A 26834-nucleotide genomic window follows, 5' to 3' on the forward strand; every position below is an offset into this window, starting at 1 on the left:
GAGCTAACGTTCAGTTTGTAGCTTAACTTTATTCGACTATAAATAAAAGAAATCACATCCGCCTCGCACAAGGTTTGCTGAGCACACGGGGGACACCCCCAGTGCTTCCCATGGGTGCGAGCTTCCCGAGGCCAGACTGACGAAGAGGTGCGGTTGGGATGACCCCGCCTCTGGAGCCGTGTCAGGCTGGAAGTCCGCCGCCACGACCCACCTCACGCCGCCCGGCTGCCGCGCGTTAACAACGGCGGGACACAGCCCACCCCGCCTCCCGCTGCGGATGTGCGGCACACCGCGGCTCCGCGCCGCCATGAACGGAAAGGGGCATGCGCTGAGGGAGGGCGCTGTGGGCAGCTTGCGTGCTGTGTGCCAGCCCGGGGCGGTGCTGCCGCCATACCAGGCCGGGCTGTGCTATGTGACGTAGGGAGGACGCGCGTGAGAGCCGGTCCGCGCCGAGGCCGGCTCAGGGGAGGGGCGGCAGCGCCTTGCCTCGCCGCCCTTTGTTTCTCTCCCTCGTCCCTGGCCTCGCAGAGCGGCAGGGCCCGCGCCCTCATGGAGGACGAAGACTGCCCCGACCTGGTCCCGATAGACGCCGGCGGCGAGGGGGAGACCGAGTCCAGCCGCAGCAGGAAAATCCCAGTGACCATCATCACGGGATACCTGGGTGAGGAGCGGCCCCGCGCCCCTGTCCGCTGGCGGCGTCCGCGCTTCCTGGCGCCGGGAGGAGCTGCACGGGCGGACCGTGGGGGTCGGGAGACCCGAACGGGAGGCCGCGCTGCGGGGGTTCCGGGATGCCTGGCAGGTCCGGCCGCAGGCCCCGTGCCCGCCGGCTGGGTGGCGGAGCGCGGCCCTGGTGTTGTACAGAAAACGGTCACTGTCGCTGCTCGCGTAGTGAAAGCGCGCTGTCCTCATGCCGCCTATCCGAAGTGCGGCTCCGGCCATGCTTTCACAGCGATTTCGAACAGTGGTGCTTGCTCCTGTTTTGTTTTGGTCCATGTGTGACAAACCGCGTTTTGCCACTTACCGTCAGGGTCGTGTATTTAAATGCAGACTGAATTGCAGTCGTAGAAATGTGAGGTTTGGCTCCCTTCTCTTAAACCAACACGGTTTGGGAGCTTCATACACACCTATGTATGGTGAGGATGAGGTTAAATTTAGGATCACCAACACTGTTCTAAAAGTTATAACTTTCCATTGCATCATACTCAGAAAGCCCTGAGGGCAGGGAAGGAAGGTTGCTCTACGAAATTCCCCTAGTTCCGATCTTGTCCATATGCAGGGTGAAACTGTTAGTAACGTGGTATTACTTCACAGAAGTTGTGAACACCTTGGTTAACAATGCCTCATGTAATGTCAGTTGCACATCATTGATGACTGATGACAAAAGTGCTGGTCGGAAAAGGCAGTGGGAGGGGGAAGAATAAGTGTGTTTTTTGTTAAACATAAAAAATCAGTTTTTTCAGAAAAGGCTGCCCAGCTGGTAGGGGACTTCTAAGTCTGTCAAGCACTGACACTTAGTAAATGGGACACCATTGGCCTTTTAAGGCTGAGATTTAATATCCTGATAGTTGCATGTGGTCAAATATCTCTACAAATGAATTTTTACAGTATTATAATAGAATGCAGGATATAATAATGAAAACTCGTATTTCAGGAGAGATTTGTCTGAGTTTGCATGTGCACAACAGTGCCTTTTATTTGAAAATCTGAGCTTTTTTAAACATTTTAATAGAAATGTGATCTGTGTTATAGGAGCTGGGAAAACAACTCTTCTAAATTACATACTGACAGAACAGCATGATAAAAGAATAGCAGTTATTCTGAATGAGTTTGGAGAAGGTATGTAAATCTGCAGAAACATTGTCTTAGCCATACAATGACAAATATTTACAAATTCTGAAAATTGAGAACATTGTAGTTTTAAATCCATTACTGAAATTACTGACATATGTCACAGTCTTTAGAAGGGCAAAAAGTCTTTTGGATGGTGTTCATAAAATAACGCTGTGCATTAATCTGTTTCTTACATAAATCCAGTTTCTTGGAGTCAAGTTAATGAATATATCACCCTCTTGGAAGTGCAGTACCTCCCATTTGTCCTGCTTAGTTTCAAGCAAATGGAAATTAAAATAATTATTTTAATAATTATCCCCAAGAAAATGGGGGGATGGGTGCTTGATGTCTGTGGTTCTTTGAACTTTTTGCTTTCTTTCTTGGGATTTTTAAGTGTTACAGCTGTGATTTCATATCAGCATTGCTTACAGTTTGCACTGAGTTGGTGGTGGTTTGTTTGTTTTCGTCAACAAAGATGCATACTGCTTTTCTGGTCTTGGAATCTAAAATAAAATATACAGACAAAGGCTTCATTTGATACGGAGGTGAAGGCTGACTTCCCATTCTTTCAGGAAAGTTCATGGCACTTACTCCGTGCTTTCATCCTCTGGGTTTTGGTCGTTGCAGAACCAGCTTGACTTTGGCTTTTAAATTTCTCATAAAATGGAAAATACTAATTTCTGAAGAACATGCCAGAAACATCGTCTTGGAAGAAAAAGATATAATACAAGAGTAATAATGTATACCAACTAAATCTTTCATCTCTTTTCCAGGTATCGTCATGCAAATTTGTAGATTAATATTGTAGTACTACTTATATTTCCAGGAAGTGCCTTGGAGAAATACCTGGCAGTCAGTCAAGGGGGAGAACTCTACGAAGAATGGCTGGAGCTCAGAAATGGCTGCCTGTGCTGTTCAGTAAAGTAAGGACACATTCTTAGAGTGGGTTTTGGGAGAGAACAAGACGTTGAGAATCTGGTTCCTGAAACTGGTGGTAGTACTGGCCGAGACTTCTTTTGTTGGATAAAACAAGAATTTGACTTTGGGAGATACAAATTTTACTTCATTTTGCTGCCTTACTGGATTTGGACTTAGTGTCTTTCAGAAAAATAATCTAAATACCGAGTTATACACCATTGGGGTATTGTAGGGTAAGGAGCTCTCCCTCTTCTGTAAGTTCTACATGCTTTTATACAGAGAGCTAAAGATACAAGGAGACTGGAAGTAGGACTCAAGTTTCCTAATTTCCACGTTAAATACTCTGTTTCTTTATTTGTATTTTGGTTAATACTAGAGTACTGTACACCTCGGGGTGGAGGGAGAACCCTTTGGTAACCTGATGAAATACAGTATTCCAAATTGTAAGATGATGGTCATGTTAAAATGCAGGAGTGTATTTGTTCCTTTGACATATCTTGACCCTGTTTGCTTGAATGCTAGGTTGTTTGTGCTAAGTTTGTAATAAAGGTGAGGGCCTGTTTGTCCTGAAAATTTGGAAGAACTGATTCTATGCCTTAAGTTGGGGTAGTAAATGGAAAACAGAAGACCCTGTTGCATTGTGTTCTATTGGGATGCAAGGAATGCTGCCACTGCTGCCATGTTTTATATACACTGGAGTCTTATAGAAAATGCCATACATTTCTGCTTCAGGCTGACTTCATCAGCTGAGATTTAGCAAATAACATCTTAATTTTGCTGTGGGTGAGGTGGAAAGGCAGAAGAACATGGTTCAGTTCTCCAGCCCCCCTTGCACCCCATCTTTCTTTTTTTAATTTCAGCTGCCAAACCAAATAGTTATGTATTTAGTCAGCCCTACTGTTCTTTACAGGGTTTTCAGTGTTTGAAAAGAAATCTTCATTTAAATCGCCTTTATTGTGCCTGTCAGGAGTAGCAAATACCATTTTCAGACCAAAATGAAACAGAAAAGTACAGTTTGCCTAATATTAGAGCAGCAGCTGAATGACTGAGTTTTCATTGTGGACTGTAAACCCTGACTCAGGTCTTTGCTCTGGTGGTAATGACAGTGTGTTCTGCATCAGAAGATAGATGTTTATACATGTTTTAGCTTGTTTTCTCTGTTCTCAGGTTTAATTGTTTCTTCTTACAGGGACAGTGGTGTGAAGGCAATTGAGAACCTGATGCAAAGGAGAGGAAAATTTGACTATATATTGTTAGAGACAACTGGTTTGGCAGATCCAGGTAGTTCACATTATGGTTTTCATAGCCATGATAATTATTCTGTTTTTATGAAGTGCTTGTTTGCTCACCGGTCTGCTCACTGTGCAGAATGTAATCTAAAGGAGTGAGTTGTCAGGCATATGCTGTAGTTGCTATATAGACTAAAAACTGAACTGGTTAGGTGCAGGAGCAGGGTTGTGGATGGAATTGTTTGGTTGGGTGTTTCGGGGTTGTTTTTTGAATTTACTCTAAACTGACTCCAAAGTTTAACAGAAATCCAGATAAAATGTAGTTCTATAAAGGGAAGACACTGGGCTTGGAGAAGAGGAGCACACTGGAACTAGTGGTTTTCAGAAGGCTTTTGCTGTTCTACGTTGTCCCTTCTCAAGTATAAGTTCTTAGCATCTGATGTATTGTTACATTGGTTGTGACAGAACTTATATTTTGTGAAGTCATAAAATATGCTCCAAAACGGAATCATACATTCTTCTGGTAGGTACAGAAGAATAATCGATCTTAAAAATTTCTTGTGTGCTCTTTAGTGATATTTATTATAAAAAGGTGTTTAAACTTGAGGTCATGTTAGTAATAGCTATCTAAAACAATTTTCACTGAATCATCAATTAAAAATGTGTTGTCGATCGAGAGTGAAGAAAATTCTTATCAGAAATGCAGTTGCTTCCCATTTAGGAGACTGACATTTTCCAGCTCAAAGCTAAATAGTTGTCATGGTAAAGTAATTTCCTTCCGAGGAAAGGACATTGATTTGGACTCTCTTACACACAAATTCTGTGTGAGTCAAATTGGAAAACTATTAAGGTTTTGAGAAAAAAAAAATCAATAGATACCAGGAAACCATTAGATGTTGTGGCCTTTGCTGTATCTTGCATGAGTAGGCACTGTGAACAACTGACAGGTATTTGATGTTGATACAGAGTGATGCTTGGAGGACTGCATCTTGTCGCTTCAGGTGGACAGGTTTAGGTGTTAGAATGAGGTTAGTTACCAAGGTTTTTTGTTGTTTTTTAATTCTGATGTGCTTACTTCACTTAGTTACTGACAGCCTGCCAGTAACAAAGATTCTGATAACTAAAAAAAAAAAAAAAAAGTACTGTTGCTGCTGTCAACTCCTCCTGTCCTGCATATTGTGGCACTGATCTATGTTACATTGGTTTGTTTCATAACAAATTATGATTTATTTTTTCTTTATTTTTTTCTTAATAAATATACAGCACATCGTACAGTTGCTAGAATCTGTTTTACAGGGCCATTTTAGCAGAAAACAGTAGGAGCTTACTCCTAGGCCACGTGTAGTACACAGGTATCAGGTCACAGATTCTGAGTCCGTGATAGAATTTGGTCCCAGTTGTCCAACTACTTGCTGATTCTTTTTGCTCAAGACTCGTCAGTTTAGTGATGTTCCATTTTACATCCTGAGAAAATTACAGATTACTACACAAAGACATGCTCCATTATTCCAGAAGCACCTCATCTGGGTGGAAATTCAGGGGATAATGAGGCCTAGCATGTAAAGAATACTAGAATCATACAGAATAATTCAGTAATTCAGGAAGGCATGTTAGCAGGTCCTCAGTCCAACCTCCTGTCCAAACCAGGATCAGCTATAAGACAAGACCAAGCTCTTTGGGATATCAGGTCATATATCTCCATCCCCTGAGGATAAATTTGACACAATCTCTCTGGGCAGCTTGTTCTGTGCCTGCCTTTTCATGGTGAAAAAACATTTTTCTGGTATATATTGTCTGGACCTTGCTTAGTGCAGCTTACTACAGTTATCTCCCATCCGTCTGCCACAGCCTGGATGGTGACAGTGACTCGCCTGTAGGTACCAGAGAGACTGCTGTTAGGTTCTGCAGACGCTTTCCAGTCTCCCAGGCTGTACAAATGCAGTTCCTTCACATCTCCTCCTGGGGCCTGTGCTCTGGCCTCAACCGTCTTCATGATAGTATGCTTCCGTATGGGGGATCCCCATGGTGGAAGTGCTAGCCAGATATGTACTTGAAAGTGTTAAATAGAGGAAGATAACCTGCCTCAGCCATGCTTTTGTTCGAACAGTCTGGGGTGGTTTTGGCCTTCTCTGATCCCAAGGTACAGTTCTTGCTTGGCTTGCTGCCTACCAGGATGCCCAGGGCCTTCTCTGTAGACCTGCTCCTCAGGCAGTCTGTCACTAGCCTGTGTCATTGCCCAGGGCTCTTTGATTCTAAGAGTATTACTCAGTGTTTTGCCTTGCTGAATTTCATCAGTTTCTTGTTGGCCATTCCCTCCTGTCTGGCCACATCCCTCTGAAAGGTAGCTCTGCGCTTGGATATGTCAGCTGTTCCTCTCCGAATCTCATAGTCTCTGCAGTCTTGACAAGCATGTCTTCCATTCCCTCTTGGGTTCCTGGTGGAGATGTTAAACAGGACAGGTCCCACGCAGAATAGAACTTACTACTTGCTTCCAGGTAGGATATGACCTGTTAACTGCAAGCTTTAGAGCTTAATTATCAACCAGTTTTACCTAGTTGTCTTTCCGTTTAGACTGATAATGTCCCAGCTTGGTTACCAGAATATCTTCGAAGATAGTGTTGAAAAATTTGCTAGAGGTGATGTAAACGGCATGCAGTGCTTTACCCTTGTCCACAAATACAGTAATTTCTTTTTTTTGACAGAAGGCCAGATACAGCCTTCCTAGATTGATCAGGCATGATTTATGTTCATAAATTCCCCTTTCGGTGCAGTATCTATTTGCGAATTGAACATGCATTAGGCATTTCTTAACTCAGTCTATCTTAAGATTATCTAAAGCCAGAAGCTTTCCTGTGCAGACTGGAGATAATTAAGGAAAACATTCTTTATCTGTTTATTCTTGACTTTTTTTTTTTTTTCATCCTGTTGATTTAAGATGTAAGAAACTGTATGGGAGAGTTTATAGAAGCCAGTGAAGAAGAAAAGGTCCCTAGGAGGGAGCAGCTTTCTCAACTGTCCCAATTCCATTTTTCTTCAACTGTTTTGGGTTTTTTTTAATTCCTGCATGTGTTCCATGACCTTAGAAACTAGCTGAAAGGTGAAGAGGGGAGTACAGAACGTTTTAGAAATGAGTGAGCCTTGGAACATAGTAATGCCAGTTAGTTGATACTGCTGGGTAGAGGTAGTTTAGCCATCTTAAATTGCATCTGGATTTGTGAGATTTTTAAAGCTTTTTGTAGTTCTAGCTGATGACGTACACATAAATGTAGTGTTTAGTAGCTGTCATTAGGTCAAATGTGTGGTGGATATTTGAAGGCTATGGTGCTTTCAAAGTTTGGGGTTTGAAGTACAGCACTACAAATAAGAATTTTTTAATGAAATGTCTGCATATTAGTAGTTTACTGGAAAATGTAAATTTTGCAACTAAATTTATTGCACTTCATAGGAGCTGTGGCCTCCATGTTCTGGGTTGATTCTGAGCTGGGAAGTGATATCTATCTTGATGGTAAGAAGTGCAAATTTTCCAACATGCTGGCATTCTGTATTTAGATTTAGTGTAATGTATTCTTATAATTTAAGGCAAGGTTTCAGAAAATGTTTGAAATGTCAGAAAATGTTTGAAATGTCAGAAGATGATCTTTGTTCTCAAATATCAGATTTGACCACAAAGATTCACTTACTGATTCTGGTGCTTATTTATCTACTTGGTGAGCAGTTTCAGTTTGCTAAATCAAACAAAAGTTGTGTAATGCTTTGCTAAGGGATCAGGTATGGAAACATCTTGTGATTGTAATGGGGGGGGAAAAACCCTCATTAGATGTTATAAAACAATATTTAGGAGTAATACTAAAGCTCTCTTTATTTTTCCAATGAAGTGTTTCCTAAATTGTTTCTTTTTTTCTGAACTCTCAGGTTATTGTCATCCGGTCTCCTGCCTTTTATTTTCTGCTTTCTTTGTCTGTTGTACTCTGTTAGCTCCGGTATTTGCTATGTTCCAATAAAAATCTGAGTTTACTGTAATATAAATCATCACTAAATGTAGTTAAAGAGCATGTTGAATGGTGATTTTTTTAATGTAAGCAAAACCACCTTGCTTTTTGGCTTAAAAAAATACCCTGCTAACACTTTGATCAGTCTGTGAAATACCCATCTAGCCAAGCAAACACTCAGTTGAATAGAAAATTGCTTCCTAAGTTTCTGCAAGAGAATTGCAGATTCCCAGTCACTTTCAGTGAGAATAGCTGCATACCTCAGTCAGTCCCCTTAATCTGTTTCAATAACCTGTAGAATTTGCCAGTTTGCTGGCAAAGAAGGGTGAGAGGTATCTACCTTGTAAGAATTTCTCTCACCTGGTTTGGTAGACTTTTTTTTTACTGCAGATACGAGTTACAAATAAGAAAATAATGAGGTGACAAGTCTAATGCTCTGATACACTGGAAGCATTGGAAGTATTATAACAAGTTGTAAATGTGATGATATTTTTATTTTTGTATTTGTACAGGAAATTTTTAAATTGTTAAATTCTCCAGACATTTGTTCCATTTAATATTCTGTTTTAGGTATTGTAGCTGTTGTTGATGCAAAGCATGGATTGCAGGTAAACTACTGGATTTTTCACATGGTTTAAAACTGTGACATTAGAACAGCTATTGCATAGTGTTCATTCAGATGAATTACATTGTGTTACAATAGCTTTAATTCTTACAATGGGTGAGGTTGTATTTCAGTTGCTGTGGTATATTAGTGCTATATTTTGAATGGGAACAAGGAAGTACCGATACTCATAGGAATTCAGATTCTTACCAACACAGCAGCATCTACTAGGAGTTGTCAGGATACTAGATGGCATTTGGATTACTGTAAAAACAGTGGAGAAATGTGTCTTACAGAGTGTCATTGAAATGGCACTTGTTACTTGAAAGGAGACTTCTGAAGAACAGAACTCTGATACCAGTGTGTTAGGGCTCAAACTTGGAAAGCCAGTGTAATGGCAAGTGGTGTGTGTGGTGAGGAGAGATGGGAGATGGTACCAGGTGTCTAGGTACCATTTCAGATTAAAAGGTTAGGTATTCAAAGGCAGGTATTAGGCTAATCTATATGAAGGGTAATGTAAAAACACACCTATAGAACAGATTGTTGGGATGACACTGGAAATAGTGACTAAATCAAACATTTAAACTTTTTTTTTTTAATAGGTAGTAATATAATTATTTGCGACTGAAATTAACTTAGGAAGTGACTACTTCAATTAGGTATTGATTTTTGCAGGATTCAAAACAAAAGTGACCATAAGAAAGGGTAAAATTTCTCCAGGGTAAAAAATCCCATCATACCATGGAATTGTTTTTAATATCTCTGTAATGTCTGCACAAAGCTGGGAAAACTGAAGAATAATGGTTAAAAAATATGGAAGTGATCCCTCCTTTATAAGAATTTATTTTTCTGTGGACTATTTGGGTTTCTTGTTTCAGTTGAGGTGATCTAATAGCTGATTTACTGAAAGATGGCAGTCCTGTTCTCTCATCATTTTGTGTTGAATCAGGACAGATCTAATGTAACCTCATAGCAAGCCAGTTTGGCAAGTTAAGCCACTGTGTTTTGCATGGACTTCTGTTGAGGAGTTGGTAGAAAAATGAGGGGGAGGGACTGAGAGCTGGTTTGTGCTTTTAAGCAGGAGCCAACTTTTAAATCAGCTGAACTATCACAAGAAACCACAGCATGTCTTAAGTCAGCCCCGTTTTTAGCTGAGTGCCCTCATACTACTTCAGATGTGTTTTTTTACTTGCAAAGATGTTGTTCTGTTTACCTTTCTCTTCATGCAATGCTGATTTACTGGTTTGAAGCAAATAAAATCGTGTTCCACACAGCAGCACTAAATTATTAATGTTAAAAAATTGATGTTTAAACTTTCAAGTACCATGTCAGAAACAGCACAATGTTTTGGAACATTCAGCATTTCTATCCATTGTTATTTTTGACAGCTCAATGAAAACACTTATGTTGTTTAATCAGTACAATACTGACATCTGTTCATAATAATAGAAACTTCAGACTTTCTCTGCTAAGTAAACAACTTCTGCTTTGTATAAACAACTTGATAACCTGTGCAATTCCTCTGGTTGCCAAGCTCGACCTCAACAGCTGTTTGTGATTCAAAGATTTTTGAAGCCACACAGGTAATGACGTTGAGATAATATTGAGATAATAGGCAGCAATTTAAGGGTGTCATGCTTCAAAGAACCAACCCATCACAAGAGAAGCTGACAAGTAGTACCCTGTGACCAGTCAGCCGATTGAAACTGAAGTGATAATTGATATCATGGGTTATCACTCCAGTGAATTTGTCACCCAACAATCTGAAATACTCAGTTTTATATTTTTTTTTTTTTTTTTAATCAAGGGCAAACAGTTGAAGTGACAGTTCTCTGCTTTCCGGACTTGAAACCTGGACTACTGACATTGTTCTTTTCAGAGCAGCAAATCTGACAACATTTAATTCAATAGAATCAATACACAGAGGATTACAAATGAAAAGTCAAAGGAGAGGTTTCTTCCAAGACATCCTGTTGTTATGCTCTGCTTAGGTTGTGCACAATCAGGAAATAGTTCAGGGTTTTTGGTGTGGGTTGTTTTTTTTTTTTTTTTTAAGGTGACAGACTGACACTATGCAATAATCAATTTTTTTTTCCCAGTCAAATAGTGTTAGATGCCTGATAATTCCACTTGAAGAAAAATTACTTTTGTCATTTCTTTTTAAATTTATATATCTGCCATGACAGTTAATTTCACTTTCATTTGGTGTTCCTCTGTCTTTAAAACAAAATTTTAAAACAACATTCGTGGTATGTTTAGAGCTCATGAAGGAATGCGCCGGACTCTGATCTTCCCAGATATGTAAGGTGTAAGTGGTGAGCTCTTACTAATATTACAGCATCAATTTAAAGTTTTACTGCCTCCAGGTGCTTGAGATACTTCTCTCCTGGAGATTGCTGCCTCCATGGCAGAATAGGCAGGAAATAACTCATAGAATCAACTAGGTTGGAAACGACCTTTAAGATCATCAAGTCCAACCATTACCCCAGGGCTGCCAAGACCACCACTAAACCATGCCACTGAACATTTCCAGGGACGGTGATTCCACCACTTCCCTGGGCAGCCTGTTCCTGGGTACCTGATCACCCTCTCTGTGAAGAAATTGTTCCTAATCTCCAGTCTAAACCTCCCCTGGTGCAGCTTGAGGCCATTACCTCTTGTCCTATCACTTGTTACGTGGGAGAAGAGACTGACCCCCACCTTGTTCCATCCTCCGTTCAGGTAGTTGTACAGAGCAATAAGGTCCTCCCTGAGCCTTGTCTTCTCCAGACTAAACAACTCCATTTCCCTCAGCTGTTCCTCATCAGACTTGTGCTCCAGACCTTCTGCTGCCCTTCTGAACAGAGCATTCCAGGTGTGGTGTCACCAGTGTGGGTAGAGGGGGATGATCACTGCCCTGGCCCTGCTGGCCACACTATTTCTGATACAGGGCAGGATGCTGTTGCCCTTCTTGGCTGCCTGGACACAAGCTGGCTCATGTTCAGCTCCATCAGTCAACACCCCCAGGTCAGTTTCCACCGAGCAGCTTTCCAGCCACTCTTCCCCAAGCCTGGAGCATTGCATGGGGTTGTTGTGGCCCAAATGCAGGACCCGGCACTTTTCCTTGTTGAACCTCATACCATTTGCCACAGCCCATGGATCCAGCCTGTCGAGATCCCTTTGCAGAGCCTTCCTATCCTCCAGCAGATCAACACTTCCACCCAACTTGGTGTCGTCTGCAAATTTACTGGGGGTGCGCTCGATCCCCTTGTCCATATCATTGATAAAGATATTAAACAACACTGGCCCTGACACTGAGCCCTGAGGGACAGGCACCACTAGTGACTGGTCGCCAGCTAGATGTGATACCGTTTACCGCCACTCTTTGGGCTCAGTCATCCAGAAGCTTCATCCTGGCTTTGTGGTCTATTACAGACTTCTACCGGGATATCAGCTTGTTTGGCCTTCCTGCTGATCTTCACCCACAAGCATTCAGCCTTCTCACTCACAACATTGAGTTCAAGGCAATCAATGCACTCCCTGACATACAACGCAACCCCACCACCTCTTTTTCCTTGCCTGTGCCTCCTGAAGAGCCTGTATCCATCCGCTGCAGCACTCCAGTCATGTGTATTATTCCACTGCTTCTCTGTGATGGCGATTATGTCATGATTTCCCTGCTGCACAATGGCTTCCAGCTCCCCCTGTTTGATGCCCCCATGCTGCGGACATTGGCATAAATGCATTTTAAGTTGCCCTGTGGATCTGGACTCCAGCAGTGGCATGCTACCCTGTGGCTCATAGCTAGTGAGCCTGGTGTTATCTCCTTCAGCCTTCAAACCTAGTTGAAAGCCCTCTCTATAAGCCCTGCTAGCTCCTGGGCTAGAATCGTTTTCCTCCTTTGGGACAGGTGTACCCCATCTGCCACCAGTGTTAACTTGTAGATGAACCTTTGCTGCTTTGGTGTAGTGTGCTGCTCTCCCTAAATTAAGTAAGCTTTATGTTGCTGAACTTCATGCTGCTGCTTGAGATGCAGGTATTTTTTTCCCCCCTTTCACTAGTTCTTCTGTGAGAACATTAGCTTGGGCAGACTGGTGGAGCAGCAGATGACACTTAACTCCTGCAGCATGACTAGAAGCTTCTGCTTTTGTCAGTGCCGATTGACTGTTTTGCCCAGTTGCAGCTTGAATAGACTGCAAACACTGATGTTGGCCAGACATGCCAAGGCATAGTGGTTTATTTGTACAACCCCGGTAAATATCTCGGATTTTTGCTGTGAAGGTGCAGTTTGTCAAATCTTTCAGGGAAAAAGAGTATGCAGTTATGCATATAAAATCCTGCACTGCAAGCCTAACCCATCTTTAACACTTAGTTGACATCACACTCATTAGTGAAGTTACTGTACTTTCATTTTTTCAGGTATGTTTTTCCATGGTTACTGTATGTCATGGTGACTTTTTTTTCACTTCATCGTAAATCTGAAACATTAAAATGAATATAATACAGTTTTCCAACTCTTTTGCGTTGTAATAAAAGTTCAGTAGAAGAGTTTTCATAGAAGAGATTCTAAGCTTTCGTAATGGTGAATGGTAAATGTACTTTTCTGCCATCATTTTACAGAAAAATTCTAGATGCCACCTAAGCTGAATTGGGCTTCCTTTAATTGCAAATGAATTTAAATGTAATTTGAATATGATTAAGCCAATTATTTTAATTTTTGTCTAGCACTTGACAGAGGAAAAACCAGAAGGCCTTGTCAATGAAGCATCTCGGTATGGATGTATAAATTAATTTTACATATCACTGCTAGGAACTGCACTGTATAGAAGTCCGTTATAAATGGCTTCTTTTGTAAGATGTTTTTCTCCACCTTTGCTTTAAACCAAGGTAGATTGGTGTAATGAGGTAGAAAATAGAAAAGAGACTTCATGCTCCATTTGGTCTTTTTTCCAAGATCTGGCTCTTCTAATATATGCTTTAAGAGGGATGGGATTTTATGTAAGTGAAGGGCAACCATCTGTGTTGGGGGAAGAAAGAATTACGTGCTAGAATCTATCAGGTGCTCGAAGTAGAACTGGAGCTGGAGGAATATTTTTTTCCTAGATATGGAGCCACAATGATTAAGGATAATTGTAACAATAGAAGTCTTCATAAAGCAAAGAGACTTTGAGAATGACTTTACAAAGACTACATGGAAGTGAAATAGGGGCTTGTGAAGTTCATAAATCAGCAAGAACTTTGGATTAGATCACATTTAAAAAAACGAAAACCCCCAAAACTAGCAAGCCTTTGTAGGTTAGTAGATTTCTAGCATAGAAGAGCACTTCAAGGAGAAGCCAGTAGTACTTTAGTCATACTCCATGATGTGCTAGTTTGATTAATACTTGCCTTTCTGTGCTAACAATACTCATACTACCTTATTTTATGTTTTTGGTGCTATGGGAGAGATGGTGTTTCTGCCCTACAGGAAAAGTATTCATTTGTTCATGTTGCCTTTTTTTTTTTTTTTTTTTTTTTCCCTTTTTTCCCTTAATGCATAGGCAGGTTGCATTAGCTGATCTTATAATCATCAATAAAACAGATTTGGTTTCAGAAGAAGAGCTGAATAAAGTCAGAACACGTGTCAGGTATGAAAACTTTTGGCATAACTGTAACACTTTACTGGCTCAAAGGTTATTTTTATTTAAACATAATTATTTCCTTATTGCTGTTAATACAGAATTAGATCTCACGATTGATACATATCGTTATCTCAGAAGAGACAAGAATCTGTCCCTTTCTAAAGGCATTTCAATACTTTTATGTGTGTATGTAGTCTTAACAGATTGTCTATCTAACCCGGCTAGCTGACTAGCTAAGTTTTGGTGTTACTTACTAAGGACAGGGGTTTGTATTAAGTGTCCATGCTTTAACATTTCTGGGCAACTGTTCCCATTTTTCAGTATTAGCATCAGGTCAGAAAAAAAATCTTCTAGCAGATAGAGTTCACTAGCAAATATAAAGGTGTATGAAGGAAGTCCCAAGTAATTGTCATGGGTACAGAAAAACCAATGGTCTGAATCAAATTAGGGATCAAACACATGCCCCATGTTTTTCTGTCAATACCATGATAACCAAAATAGAACATTAACACTCTAAAATACATTACAACTTAATTAATAGTTTGAATTCCAAAACTAAAATGCCTAGACCCAACAGAGTGTATCATGAGAAGTGTTGGAGAGGAAAACGCTATTCACTCCAGTAGTATTTTGTCAGAACTTGTAAAGTTCCCCAGCCCTTACTTAGGAAATTAAAAAATCTCAAAACTGAAGTCATTTGGGATGTTTGTTGGTTTGTTCAACAAGTTGATAACAGGAATTATCGTTGTGGTGCTATTTCTCACGCTGCTTTCCATGGTTAATTTTTTCAAACAATGTATTATGGTTGCATTTTCATTTAAAGATTTTTCTATTTTATTTTAGGTCAATAAATGGACTTGGTAAAATTCTAGAGACACAAAGATCAAGGTATTAAATGGCCACTATTACTAGGTACTAAATCCTGCTTCTTTTGTGACAGATTTAAGTATGTGATTAGATCAATTTTCTCAAAGGAAAACTATTAAATTACAAATGTTTAATATTTATTTTACAATAAGCATCTAGATAAAAGATCATTTTTTAAGAAGTAAAGATGTGGGGCTTTTTGTATTTTTCTTTGCTACTGTTCATATTGTATGCTGCAGTTTATAACTATTTAAAGAAAAATCACTACTAAGATGTAGTTGACAGAGCTTATCACTAGTGGGTTTTATTTGACTTTGCAATGTAACTGTAAATATTTCTATATTTCTTAGTTACATGAGAAGTGGATTTTACAAAAGCTTGGGCATTATTTTTTTTCCCCTCAAACCTGCATTTTGTTCTAAGTTTTTTATGAATACGGCTTTTAATTATTAAAATTATATTCTAGTCATATTGCCATTTATAGAGTAATAGCATTTGGAAAGTTCCTGAAAAATGCTAATACAGGTGAAGTTTAATTAGCTTCAGTATATTTCTAAAATGTAGTCGATTTTTAAGGGAGTGTTAAAGGTAGAAATTCGAGGTTTCTTGCAACTTGTTAATGAGATCTTGCAACTAAAGAGCAGCTTGCAAGGCTAAGTTGTCTCTGAGCTGATCGCTGATCACGTGCGCTACAGAGTTTTCTTTCTGTTGTGTCAAATGGAAGGTTTTTCTCACTTATGATGACTCCTGCAAATAAATTGTTACTACAAAATTACCTTGAAAGCAGGGCACAGAAGTTTGTAAGAAGGAAAAGTATTTGTTTTGCTATTTTTCATTGAAACTCTGAATCATATTTTTTATTTATTTATAAAAAATTAAATAGGTATTCCCAAGGACATTAGGAGAGCAGTGTATCTTTCAGACTGCTAGGGCTGATTTGAATACTATTACATGAAATATTTGACTATATTAGCATAAACTTTCCTATAATACAAGTTCCTGGTTTAAGCTATTTTGAAAGGAAAATAGTAGACATAATCTTAATAAAATATACTTGGCTTTTTAAATATAGCTGGAAAGGGTAGAGAAAAATATTTGCTGCTGTTGCCTGATTAGACAGGACCAGCAAGTAACTGTAGAATATGTATTTTGTTTGGTAACCCAGGGTTTTGAAGACAGATGTTTATCTGCTTTCAATCTAAAGATCAGCTCAGTTTACATTACCAAAAATATTAATCTTGTTATTGTATCTGTTGGCTTTAACTTACTTGAAATTCTGATCACTGGAATGTTTATGCTTTGTTGTTGAAAAGATGCACTATGAAAATCATTCTCTTTAGTGACTATCCTGTTAGTTTATAAGGATTATTCTCATACTGTTTTCATTACTTTCTTCAAGGAGCCAGGTGAAATGTTTGAGTAGGTTTGACAACTTCACACTGCTTTCTTGTTAACTTGAAAACTCTGTTGAAGAATGAACAATATTATAAATTCTGTTGCTGAGAAGCGTTTCACATTCATTTATTGTTCTTCTAGAGATCCTCAGTAAATAATTTCTCATAGGTCAGCATGTGTCTCTGTTACATAGAAAGTAATTTTCTTCAATATATTCACTGTTATTTGGGACTTGTGTTCAAAACAGCAAGTGTGGATAAACTTGTGAGCAGTAGTTGAAATCAAGCTTTTAATGTTCACCAGTTTTTTTCATGTTAAGAGTTTTAATGTGTAAATAGTCACTTTAGATTATGCTGCAAAATTTAGACTTTTGATAATTTGCCCTATTACGTAAATTCAGTATTACTAAGTTAGTATTTAATAAAGTTGTTTTATTAGAATAATGTTACTGGCATTTTTCTGTGTCTCTAAAGAGAGGTGAGAATGCTCTGAGCACTCCAGGTTAAATTTAACCAGGATTTTGTTCTTATGGTAAATCTTGGATATTTACTCATAGCTAATTTTACAATATCAAAATTTGTCTATCTTTTATTTTTTAGACTACTATTATTTACAATTTTTGTGACATCTAGACAGTGTGAAGTTTTTGCATCTAATGCGTCTACTTGGAGTGCAGCCTGAATGATTGAAAGACAAAACAACAAATACTGCAGTGGGATGGAGTTGCAGAGATACAATTGTAGCATTTAGAGTTGAAATGCTTAATAGTAGCACTTTCTTTATAGCATATTTCAGTTTTGTTTGCTAATAGCATGTCAGTATAAGCTGCATGTATTCCAGGGGTTTGTGTGTTGAGAGGGTCTGTATTAAAGATGCAGAATAATTGCTGGGAATAACTTCAGGGTTCCTTTTCCTATTCAGGGAAAATCAGTTATTCAGGCATCCATTATGAGGGATTTTATCATCTTTCTTGGAAATACCTTGGGTTTTACTATATTTTTAGGAATAATGTTTCTATGCTTATATATTACTGTGTAAATAAGCGCTGCCATTTCCTTGTAGGAGACAATACCATCCACCAACATTCAAAAATAAGGCTAAGGATTGATGGCATTGGTATGATAAACAGGAAAACTAATATAAGCTTCAGTAAATAATTTTAGAAATAATTAAGTATACACAGTATTTAAATATAGCAAAAGTACAAATCTTGCTTTCTTTCCTCTATTTAGAGTTGATCTCTGCAATGTCTTGGACCTGCATGCTTTTGACAGTTTATCTGGAATAAGGTATGGTGATAATTTCACTGTCCTTTGTTAGAAATAATGTCTGTTGTATAAATACATGCGTGAAATAGACACTCAAATCCTGGCTCAAATTTCCATCTGGGTTTCTTAGAAATTCTAGCTTAGCCACTTGTTTAAAATTCTCACTTTATAAGTGGTAATCTGAGACTGAGTTTTTTTCCCACTTGAAATGTGTGCAAAAAGATTGTTTGACCTTGTAAAGTTAGATGAGCCAGAGTGTGCGTGCATGGTTGGCTTTTTTCTCAGTTAAAGTTTTGCTTTGATACTAGTATTAGAGTAGGTTTGTACACTCTCCACTGTTTCTCTTAAAGTACTTAAAACTATTTTTTTCACTTCACATCATGGTGGACTTGAGGCCTCCTTAGTTTTCACAGAAAACAATGAGGGACTGAGGTACAACAGCAGACAAAGCCACTACATATTCTGGTTACTGCGTTCTACGTTCTTGTTTCTTTTTTAATGCCACATGTGTGTTTCAGCATGCTAGAGGGTTGAAAAGTAAAATTGGAGGCAAGGGCAGAAGGGCTTTCTGTTTACTTTGTGTGCTGAAGTTGTTCAGCAAAGAGAGCAAGGAGTGCTGGAGCAATCAATAAAGGAGAGGAGGGAATATGCAACTGGAGGCATTATCAGCTTCGTTTTTCTTCCTGGATGCACATTGTTCACTTCAGGTGAAGGAATGTAGGCACTTCCTTATTCACAGAAGGAAGAAATTGCAGAAGATGCAAGCTAGTAATCTCTAGTAGGTGGAATACGCTCATGAGATTTCCCAGTGAACTGGTGCAGTACTATCTCACTCTCTGCTGCCCTTTCTTTTTGCTGGCACTGGCTTTTGAATGATTTGTGAAAAGTATTGTTTGAAGAAAGTTAAGGGAGGAGGAAAGCAAATATATTCTCTATGGACAATAGATAACTGTTAGGTCATAAACCAGATCATAAATGTCCTGAGTTCTTGCGATAGATCAGCTAGCTAAACTGACTCATCCTGGAGCCACACAACAGAGAGAAAGCATTAAGAAGATGTGAACCAGAAAAGGATTGTTCTTGATAATGGCAATTCACAGTTAGATGTGATTAGCTCTAATACTAGGTGACATTCTGCAAGGTTTACTAGGAAGTGCTATGCTCTACAAATCTCAGACCTTAAAGAGCTAACCAAAAAAGCCCACAACCTTTCTTGCTTTCCTCAGTCTATTCTCACTTACCTCACTCATAGTTCCTTCAGAGGTTCTCAATATTTGGTGTTAAAACAATGCAGCATTTAAAGACAGATTCTAAGACCACCAAGAAGGTTGTGGACTGTTTAAGTCAAGTTCTATTTCTTTTGTTTTTATTGGACCTCTGTACAGTGAAATTGCTCACCCTGCTACTAGTTCATATACAGAAAACCCTCCCTAAAATGTTAAAGGTGGCTTCTGCCCTATCATATGCAGCAGAAAAATTCTTTGCATCCAGCACCATTTGAGCACAAATAACACACCAGTACACTAATAAAATTGTCCTTTTAACTGCATATTACAGTAAGGATTTCTGTCAGCATAGCGGACATCTTATTGGTGTGACTGTACTGGTAGAACAATTGAGGCTTATTCTGAGTATGTAGTCTATCTTTGCTATTTTAGGTGTTTTTTCAATACTTCAGCATGTTTAAATTTTGAAATAATGACATTTTGTCTATCCCACTCAAACATGACATTTAACTTATTTTCAGTTTGCAGAAAAAGCTGGAGCATCTGAAGACAGCACATGCACATCTAGACAAGGTAATTACCAAAAATACTGCTTCATCTTTTTGTAGCAACAAGGTTGTTCCGGTAGTGGCAAGCATTGCATGCAAATAATATTACCTTTTCAGAAGGTTTCAGTTAGGGAGTAATATGTTTTAAGATCTTTGGAAGATTACATAGAATGCAGATAGGAACATGCTTTGTTGTAGATAGATCCTGAATGGATGTATTAAATCTTACTTTCAGAAATAGCTTATAGGTTTCCAGTGCTCCTGACACTCACATCATTCATTGATTCACTTGGAGTGTGTTACTGAAACAGTAGCACTACTCTTTTTAATATTTGTAGAATCAAGTCCTAAATTTGTAGCCAGTCTTTATCCTGTAGGTTCTGTATCCAGGCGTCATCTGTGTATGTGGGTATCAGGGAGATGTTATTCATGACTTTGCATTCTTTAAAGCTGCACTAAAACTTCACTGAATAGATAAGCATGTGTAGATTTCTGCTTTATGAGTGCTTCCCATTGTTTTCATAAGAAGCGGTAACAGTTTAACTTGTAACAGTGAAATAGTTTCTACCCTATAATATAGATATCAATCCTGTAGACACATGTGTGCTAGAAAGGGAAGAAACAGTTTGGTTGATGTTATTTTTAGTATGTGGAATTAAACTCTAAAATGTATTTTCTCATGCCTGCTCCTCTTCCTCCTTGCCTTCTCAACCCAATGTGTGTTTTTGTTAGGGCAGAATCTTTTCTCTCCCTGTGTGCAACTGCAAATAGCATTTCTGCCTTTGTGGCTTTCATTTGAGCAAATGCAATGTCTTTTGTGATCAGCGTATTTTAAGTTCAAAGATGAATGAAGGAAAAAAAGGTCTCATCCATTATCCCTACAGAATGCTAATTGCTACAGAATGCTAATTACTATTTTTAAGCATCTGTTTTATCCATGATGTACAGGTTTTACTAGGAAAGGCTCCCTTTTAATTGCCTTTTATTTTTTTTCTTCTTTTTGGTGGTGGTTTTGTTTGGGTTTTTTTTGTTTGTTTGTTTTGTTTTCCATATGTTATAGCCAAGGTATTTTTTTCTGCTTACCAGACACTTTTTACCTCATTCAGAATACTTAAGTAGAGGAATGGTTTTATGTATTTGGATGGGGCTTTTATATATTGGATGGATCTTTGAGCAGCCTAGTTCAAGGGTCTTCCTGGCAGTGGGAGGGTGGGTGGAACTAGATGATCTTTAGGGTCTCTTCCAATCCTAAGTATTCTGTGAGTCTGTGATTCTGGGCTTTGCCATGAGGCTGATCTCTCACATCTGCATCTGTCACGATCACCGCAGTATGATACTCTAGGTCACTTGGTGGTCAACAGGATGTCCCACCAGATTATCAGGTGATATCAGAGGGGCCGTGGGAGCAGTAGTGACTGTGCCCATCTTAGAAAAGTGTGCTTCCCTTCTAGAAAGTTGCTATGACAAATTTAATTTTCAGGATAATATACGATGCATTTTTCTTTTTGAACTGCAAGTCTTGACTGTGGAGTTGCTTGAAAACAGCAAAAGGCAATTATAATCTCCTTTTGGAACTACAGATTAAATGTAAAATCAGTTTCATGCTAACTTAGAATCTTAAGTTTGTAGTTTTTTTGTTTAATTAAAATTTGTGTTCATCTTAAATATGTTCAGTTATAGTAATGAAAGTCTGAATAGACCCCTAAAGTAGAAAAAAAAGTTAAGTAGAAGCCTTCCTGAATGTTATGAGAGTTATAGCATGCTTATTTTATTATTAAGGACATTACTGGTTTTGTAGTTGGAGCTGTTTTATCAGTCAGAAAGAGTGAGAATTCATTGTTACTATCCCTGTTTAGTTTGTTTTTAAGATGAGGCATAAATGAGAGCAGAATAACTCTTGCAGTAGACTACAAGTCCTTTTTGCATGATAAAGTGTGCTTAGTATCTTCATGCGGAAGATAAACCGAAGCAATACTGCACTGTGCGTGAAGTGCAGTGAACTTTCGTCTGTTTTGTTTGAAGCTGATCAAAGTGTTAGCTCTTGGTTGTTTTGGTGAGTTTACTTGGGTAATAGGTAAACATTTAGATATGCTGCTTGTTGCCTTTTTTTTTTTAAGTTAGACTAGTCATCTGAAAGCAGTGAACAATTGAAAGAATTTTAGGCTGTACAAGAGGTAATTCTGTGTTCTACACCTTTGAGAGGTCATAGTGACAAAAATAAGTTTAAGACATTATTTCCTTTATTTTGTCAATAAATTGTTAATTTTAAACTACGTATTTATTTTAATCTTCTGTTTTGTTAAACAGTTGGTTAAGAGCAGTAAGCCAGTGGTTGCTGTGAAATAAAACATCGCTTCAGACTTCTTTATTTTTGAAATCTGTTCCTACATATTCTAGTTATAAAAAAATTTCATAATAGGCAGGTATGGATAGGTGAAAAATATGTTGATTAATTTCTGTCTGTTAGAATTGTGATGGAGATCAGAAATTGTGACAAAGATCAGTATGCCAAGAAAATATAATTCTTAAACATGTTTGAAAGGCGGAGCTTATTAGCTTATCAGAATTAAAATTCTTAGGCTTTCTTTGAGAACAAACATCAGCTACAGCAAAGTATTACGTGGTAAAAGCTAAAGGCATTAAACTATGCAAAGTATTGTGTATGCTTCTTGAGTGCACACCCAAACAGAACCAGATAGTATTACCTAATGTAGCAAATTGGGGCAGAATGGAAGTGGATTATTTTGGTTTTTTTAATTTCACATGGATATATAGTTGCTTTTTTATTAAGCCAAGCTATGAAGAACACTTTGAAATTAATGTAATATATATCCAAGTTGGTAATAATAACTGGGCCTTCCCATTTGCAGGGTATAATTACAGTAACATTTGAAGTTCTAGGAAGTATAAAAGAAGAAAACTTAAACCTCTTCATTCAGGTAAGTAATACATCGCTGTCAACATAAAAATCATTGTGGCTGTTTATAAAAAATAATCCCATGTCATTCTCTTTATGAAAACATTTTTCCTTTTCATAGGATCTTCTGTGGGAGAAGAATATGAAAGATAAGACTGGGCACACCATGGACGTCATAAGACTGAAGGTTAGTCAGAAATGGCCAATTTATTTATGCATTTTCTCCATTACACCTAAAATTCTGCGGTATGTTGTCGGTTGCAGACCTGTCAAAGGCACTACTGGATCACTGTAGCAGAGCAGATACAATGGAGAATAGTAGTTGTTTGTTGTTCTGTGTACAAACAGTTTGTTACCTGCTGGCTGGTGGAACAACTCAAAAGGAGACAGCTGACAGAGAAGCAGACGTTGATCCTACTTGTTTTGAACTGAGAGGGAAGATATACAGTCCCAAACATCAGTGGCAGAGTTAATAATCAGGACATAGATCGCTTTTCTTTTTCCACCTCCATTGCTTTGAAAGGTTCCATCCATCTCACATAAATGTCTCCTTATCTAGTGATTAGATACTGTGGATTGGATGCTATAGATTGCTATTCATAATTGTAATTGTTGGCATAATATGCAGAAGTTGAATTTGGCATAACATAGCAGCGCAGTACTAGTTGCAGTCTACTCTTACATCTTCTTATAGTATTGTCAGCCTGTAGTTCTAAAGATGCAGCCTGTAAGAATTCATCTTCATGGGTGCTTCAAATGTTTTTCAGTTGCATGGTTTTGAGAGGAGTGTAGGTGACAATTTAGGATATTTTCATTTTCCTTACACCAAGCAGCCAAGTAAATCATTAAAAAATGAGAATTGAGTCTGTCATTTAGTAGGCTGTAAGAAATACAAGAAAATACACTCTGGTTTGTTTTCTGAGAACACTTGTGCATCATGGATAGTGACATAATTATTTTAATATCATTGGAAGAAAGTTTGTATTCTTGCTCTTTCACTAACGAAGTGAGAATATCTTTGTCTTCTCCTTCCTGATAAATAGAAGAAAATAGCCACTGATGCATCTTAAGCCATCTGGAAACAGTACTGCTATGCATAATAACATTTTTTATTATTTCATTGAGCATTGGAATCACAGTAATTCTTTAGGAGATCTGAGGCCTGTAATAATCAGTGTGCTTGCTCTCAGTCACAGACAAATACACCAAAGCAAATGAACCCCAGCTAATTATGAGTGGGTTCCAAAGTTTGTTGCTTTTGTATATATATCTTACCTGCAGTCATCATCCTTTTGGTAGTAATAGAAAATTCCAACTAATATGTCAAATGCAGACCTTTTTTTATGAAATAGTTTTAACTCCTTCCCCCCCCCTTTTTTTAATTTTATAATCGTATAAGATAAATTTTATAGAATGTGTTCCACTAAAATATTTTATGAGGTTGTACATGAAGTGATGAAAACTTTTTTAATATAGCTTTTGGTATTTGGGTTAATGGGCTGACTCTGACAGTATGCCCTTCTAATTCTGTTGCTAGTTGTTTTGCTTCATAAATATTTGTTCATTCTCCAGTATTCAGGCATTCTGATTCAGTACAGTGAATGTGCTGACTATGACAGCTTATTCAGAATAATCTGAAATCAAACATTTGTGCTCATTTTACATCATCTTTGCTGGCAATCAGTCTTTCATGTACTCATATGTCAAACACCATATATATATTCCAAATGCACAGTAGCTGATGACATTTTATTTTTGCTCAGAAATGTAGGTACTGGCCAAATGGGGAACAGGAGGCAGAGTATGGCAAAGTGTAATGATTAGTCTTTAACAAAATAAGGAGATGTGAGAATGGATGTTACAACTAGACATGATCATACTACATGGTTATTTTGACTAACTGGTGCATAGTTGTCAGAAATATTTTTCCCTACTTGGCCTAGTTTCAAAGCTGGTTTTTTTTTTCCCCCTCTTAAATATTTCATTTTAAAGGTTTGTTTATATATCCTAACAGTTATTTTTCTGATAAGGGACTGGTATCTATTCAAGGCAAATCTCATCAGGTGATAGTCCAAGGTGTCCATGAGCTCTATGATCTAGAAGAGACTGCAGTACCCTGGGAAGAAGGTGAAAAGAGAACAAATAGACTGGTCCTAATAGGTAGGAAGAAATAACGTGTCTCCTCATTTGACTTTAAGAAGCTATTCTCTCAGAGGGCAGTCCTGTAACTTGTCCAGTGAAAAGCAACTGGCCTAAACTGGCCAGAATAATAGCAGTGAATATGTTCAGCACAACCTCCAGTCAAAGTTTTATCTATCAAGACCTCCTGCTGTTTTATGTTGTAGCTGAGAGGAATCTACAGTATTCCTTTATTAAAATAAAAATCCATAATCATATATTTGGTGATGGGAATGGTTTGAATGTTCGATGGAATATTCAGTAACTCTAAGGAAGGTGATTATAGCCATTAAAATGTATAAAATACGGGTTTCTTTTTCTGAAAAGCTTGTAATGCCAAAGCTGTACATTTCTATTTCCTGCTTATTACTCTTTGCTTTGCAAAGTGTTTTTATGACCAGAAAATCATAGGTTTTCCTCCTTTCCCTTACTTGTACAGCTTGAAGTCGGTTGTTGCCTGTAAAAGTTAGTTACCTTGTTACCTGCAGCTTAATTTTAATACTGCTGTTCTCACTCACTGGAATAATAAACATCATCTTTGCTGAGAAGACCGGCAGATTGCTACTTGCATGCATTTTTTTAAATACACCGTAAAATAAAGTTAACTAATTTATTTCTCTTTACAGGCAGGAACTTGGATAAGGAGATCATCAAAGAAGTATTCATAGCCACTGTCATGATTTAAGCCCAGCGGGTAATTCAGCACCATGCAACCATTCACTCACCCTCCCTTCTCTCCCCTGCTCTGGGTGGGATAGGGAGGAGAAATGAAAGAATATAAACCCCACGGGTTGAGATAAGAACAGTAACTAAAGTATAATACAAAACCACTACTACTACTAATAATGATAATAGAAATAACAAAGGGAGAGAATATAAAACTAAAAAGGGAAAGGAAAAAAAAACCAACCAATAAACACAAGTGATGCACAATACAATTGTTTACCATCCACCAACCGATACACAGCTCAACCCGAGCAGCAGTCTGGATCTTCCATGTGACTCCCCCCAGTTTCTATACTGGGCATGATGTGCTGTGGTGTGGAATACCCCTTTCGCTAGTTTGGGTCAGGTGTCCTGTCTCTGCTACCTCCAGGCTTCTCGTGCCCCTCCTCACTGGCAGAGCATGAGGGACTGAAAAGTCTCAGGTAAGATCAGGGCATTACTGAGCATTACTAAGCAATAGCTAAAACATCGATGTGTTATCAACACTGTTCTCAGACTAAACCCAAAACACAGCACCGCACCAGATACTAGGAAGGAGAAAACTGTTACAGCTGAACCCAGGACAACCACTGTGAGAGAAAAACAAGGAAATGGTTGACATCAGACTACAAAAAAGGTGAAATGTCTGTACTTAACCCTGCAAGCTTTTTATGACGAAAAGACTGAATGAAATGCAGTGTAGCAGTTTCTTTTTCCTCTTTTAGTTTACACAACAGTTAAACCCTGAAGTCCTTCTAAGAATCCCGGGTGACCTACTGCCTAAAGTATGACCTCTTACAGTCTACGATCAAACACGCAGAATTCAACATTTTGGATTTGGCTTCATAGAATCATTGAATCACAGAATAGTTTGGGCTGGAAGGGATCTTCAAAAGTCATCTAGTTCAATCCCCAAGTTATGTCAGTAGCATCATGTACCTGTGCAGAAATGCAGATAGGAAAAAAGCCTGTTGTCCATGCTGTGCAATAAGTATTACATAGGAATATGGTGAACATGTTTGAAGCCTAGTGCCTTCTTCCAGCTAACTCTCTTGCTGCTGGAAATGAAGCAAGAGTGATTATTGCAAGTGATGTAATCACAGTAAAAAGCGTTTAGTGTTTACTATTAAACTGTCTTCCATCTCTTTCGACTTGTTTTGTCATTTTTTGAACATGTACATCCATATCAGGTACCGCTAAACCAGAAGAGATACTAAACCTGTTGTATAAATGAAACTAAAAATTCTTAGATAGTGGAGACAACATGGGATATATACTGTCTACATAATAGCTGTGAGTGCAGTGTTCACTCACATAGCCGAAGTGTTGAAAGACGTTGCTGAACTCATAGATCTTCTAGGCCATGACCCTGCCAGTTCAGGATTTTGGGGCCTGGCAGCACTACATTCTCACTGTGTTGTCTAGGCTGCCCTGCGTGATTTGTTAATGGGGTTCTCTGTCACTGCTTTTGGGTGCTGTTTTGAAAACTTAGTTTAAAGCTTTTATCTCTCTGCTTGTTACTTCCACAGTTTAGAGTTGAGCTTCCTGCCCTGTACCTTC

At 38.6% G+C, this 26834-nt stretch overlaps 1 protein-coding gene across 7 annotated transcripts; it reads left to right on the forward strand.

Annotated features, from left to right (window-relative positions):
- On the forward strand, positions 1-26425 carry LOC115619529 (COBW domain-containing protein 1-like). Of its 7 annotated transcripts, XR_003995045.1 has the most exons (16): positions 421-661; positions 1750-1836; positions 2657-2753; positions 3938-4029; positions 7423-7482; positions 8537-8574; positions 13275-13321; positions 14090-14176; positions 15014-15058; positions 17665-17721; positions 19448-19499; positions 22345-22413; positions 22513-22578; positions 24422-24551; positions 25196-25911; positions 26000-26425. XR_003995045.1 is itself a non-coding variant. In XM_030511939.1 (15 exons), the coding sequence occupies exons 1-15, from the start codon at positions 550-552 to the stop codon at positions 25252-25254; spliced, it is 1098 nt and encodes a 365-aa protein (XP_030367799.1). In that variant the 5' UTR covers positions 421-549; the 3' UTR covers positions 25255-26425. The 7 variants fall into 7 exon arrangements, 5 of the variants coding, with proteins under 5 accessions (XP_030367800.1, XP_030367801.1, XP_030367799.1 ...); XR_003995046.1 differs by having other exon boundaries at positions 24441-24551; positions 25196-26425; XM_030511939.1 differs by having other exon boundaries at positions 25196-26425.
- Positions 26426-26834: the final 409 nt, after the last annotated feature.

Source organism: Strigops habroptila, chromosome Z (genome assembly GCF_004027225.2).
Source record: "Strigops habroptila isolate Jane chromosome Z, bStrHab1.2.pri, whole genome shotgun sequence".
Taxonomy (NCBI): Eukaryota; Metazoa; Chordata; class Aves; order Psittaciformes; family Psittacidae; genus Strigops; species Strigops habroptila.

Excerpts from the sequence above, each read along its gene's own strand:
- LOC115619529 (XM_030511939.1), top strand. The coding sequence starts at position 550 with ATGGAGGACGAAGACTGCCCCGACCTGGTCCCGATAGACGCCGGCGGC. Across the intron at positions 7,483-8,536 it reads AAGTGATATCTATCTTGATG|GTATTGTAGCTGTTGTTGAT; the intron begins GTAAGAAGTGCA and ends ATTCTGTTTTAG. Across the intron at positions 19,500-22,344 it reads CACATGCACATCTAGACAAG|GGTATAATTACAGTAACATT; the intron begins GTAATTACCAAA and ends TCCCATTTGCAG.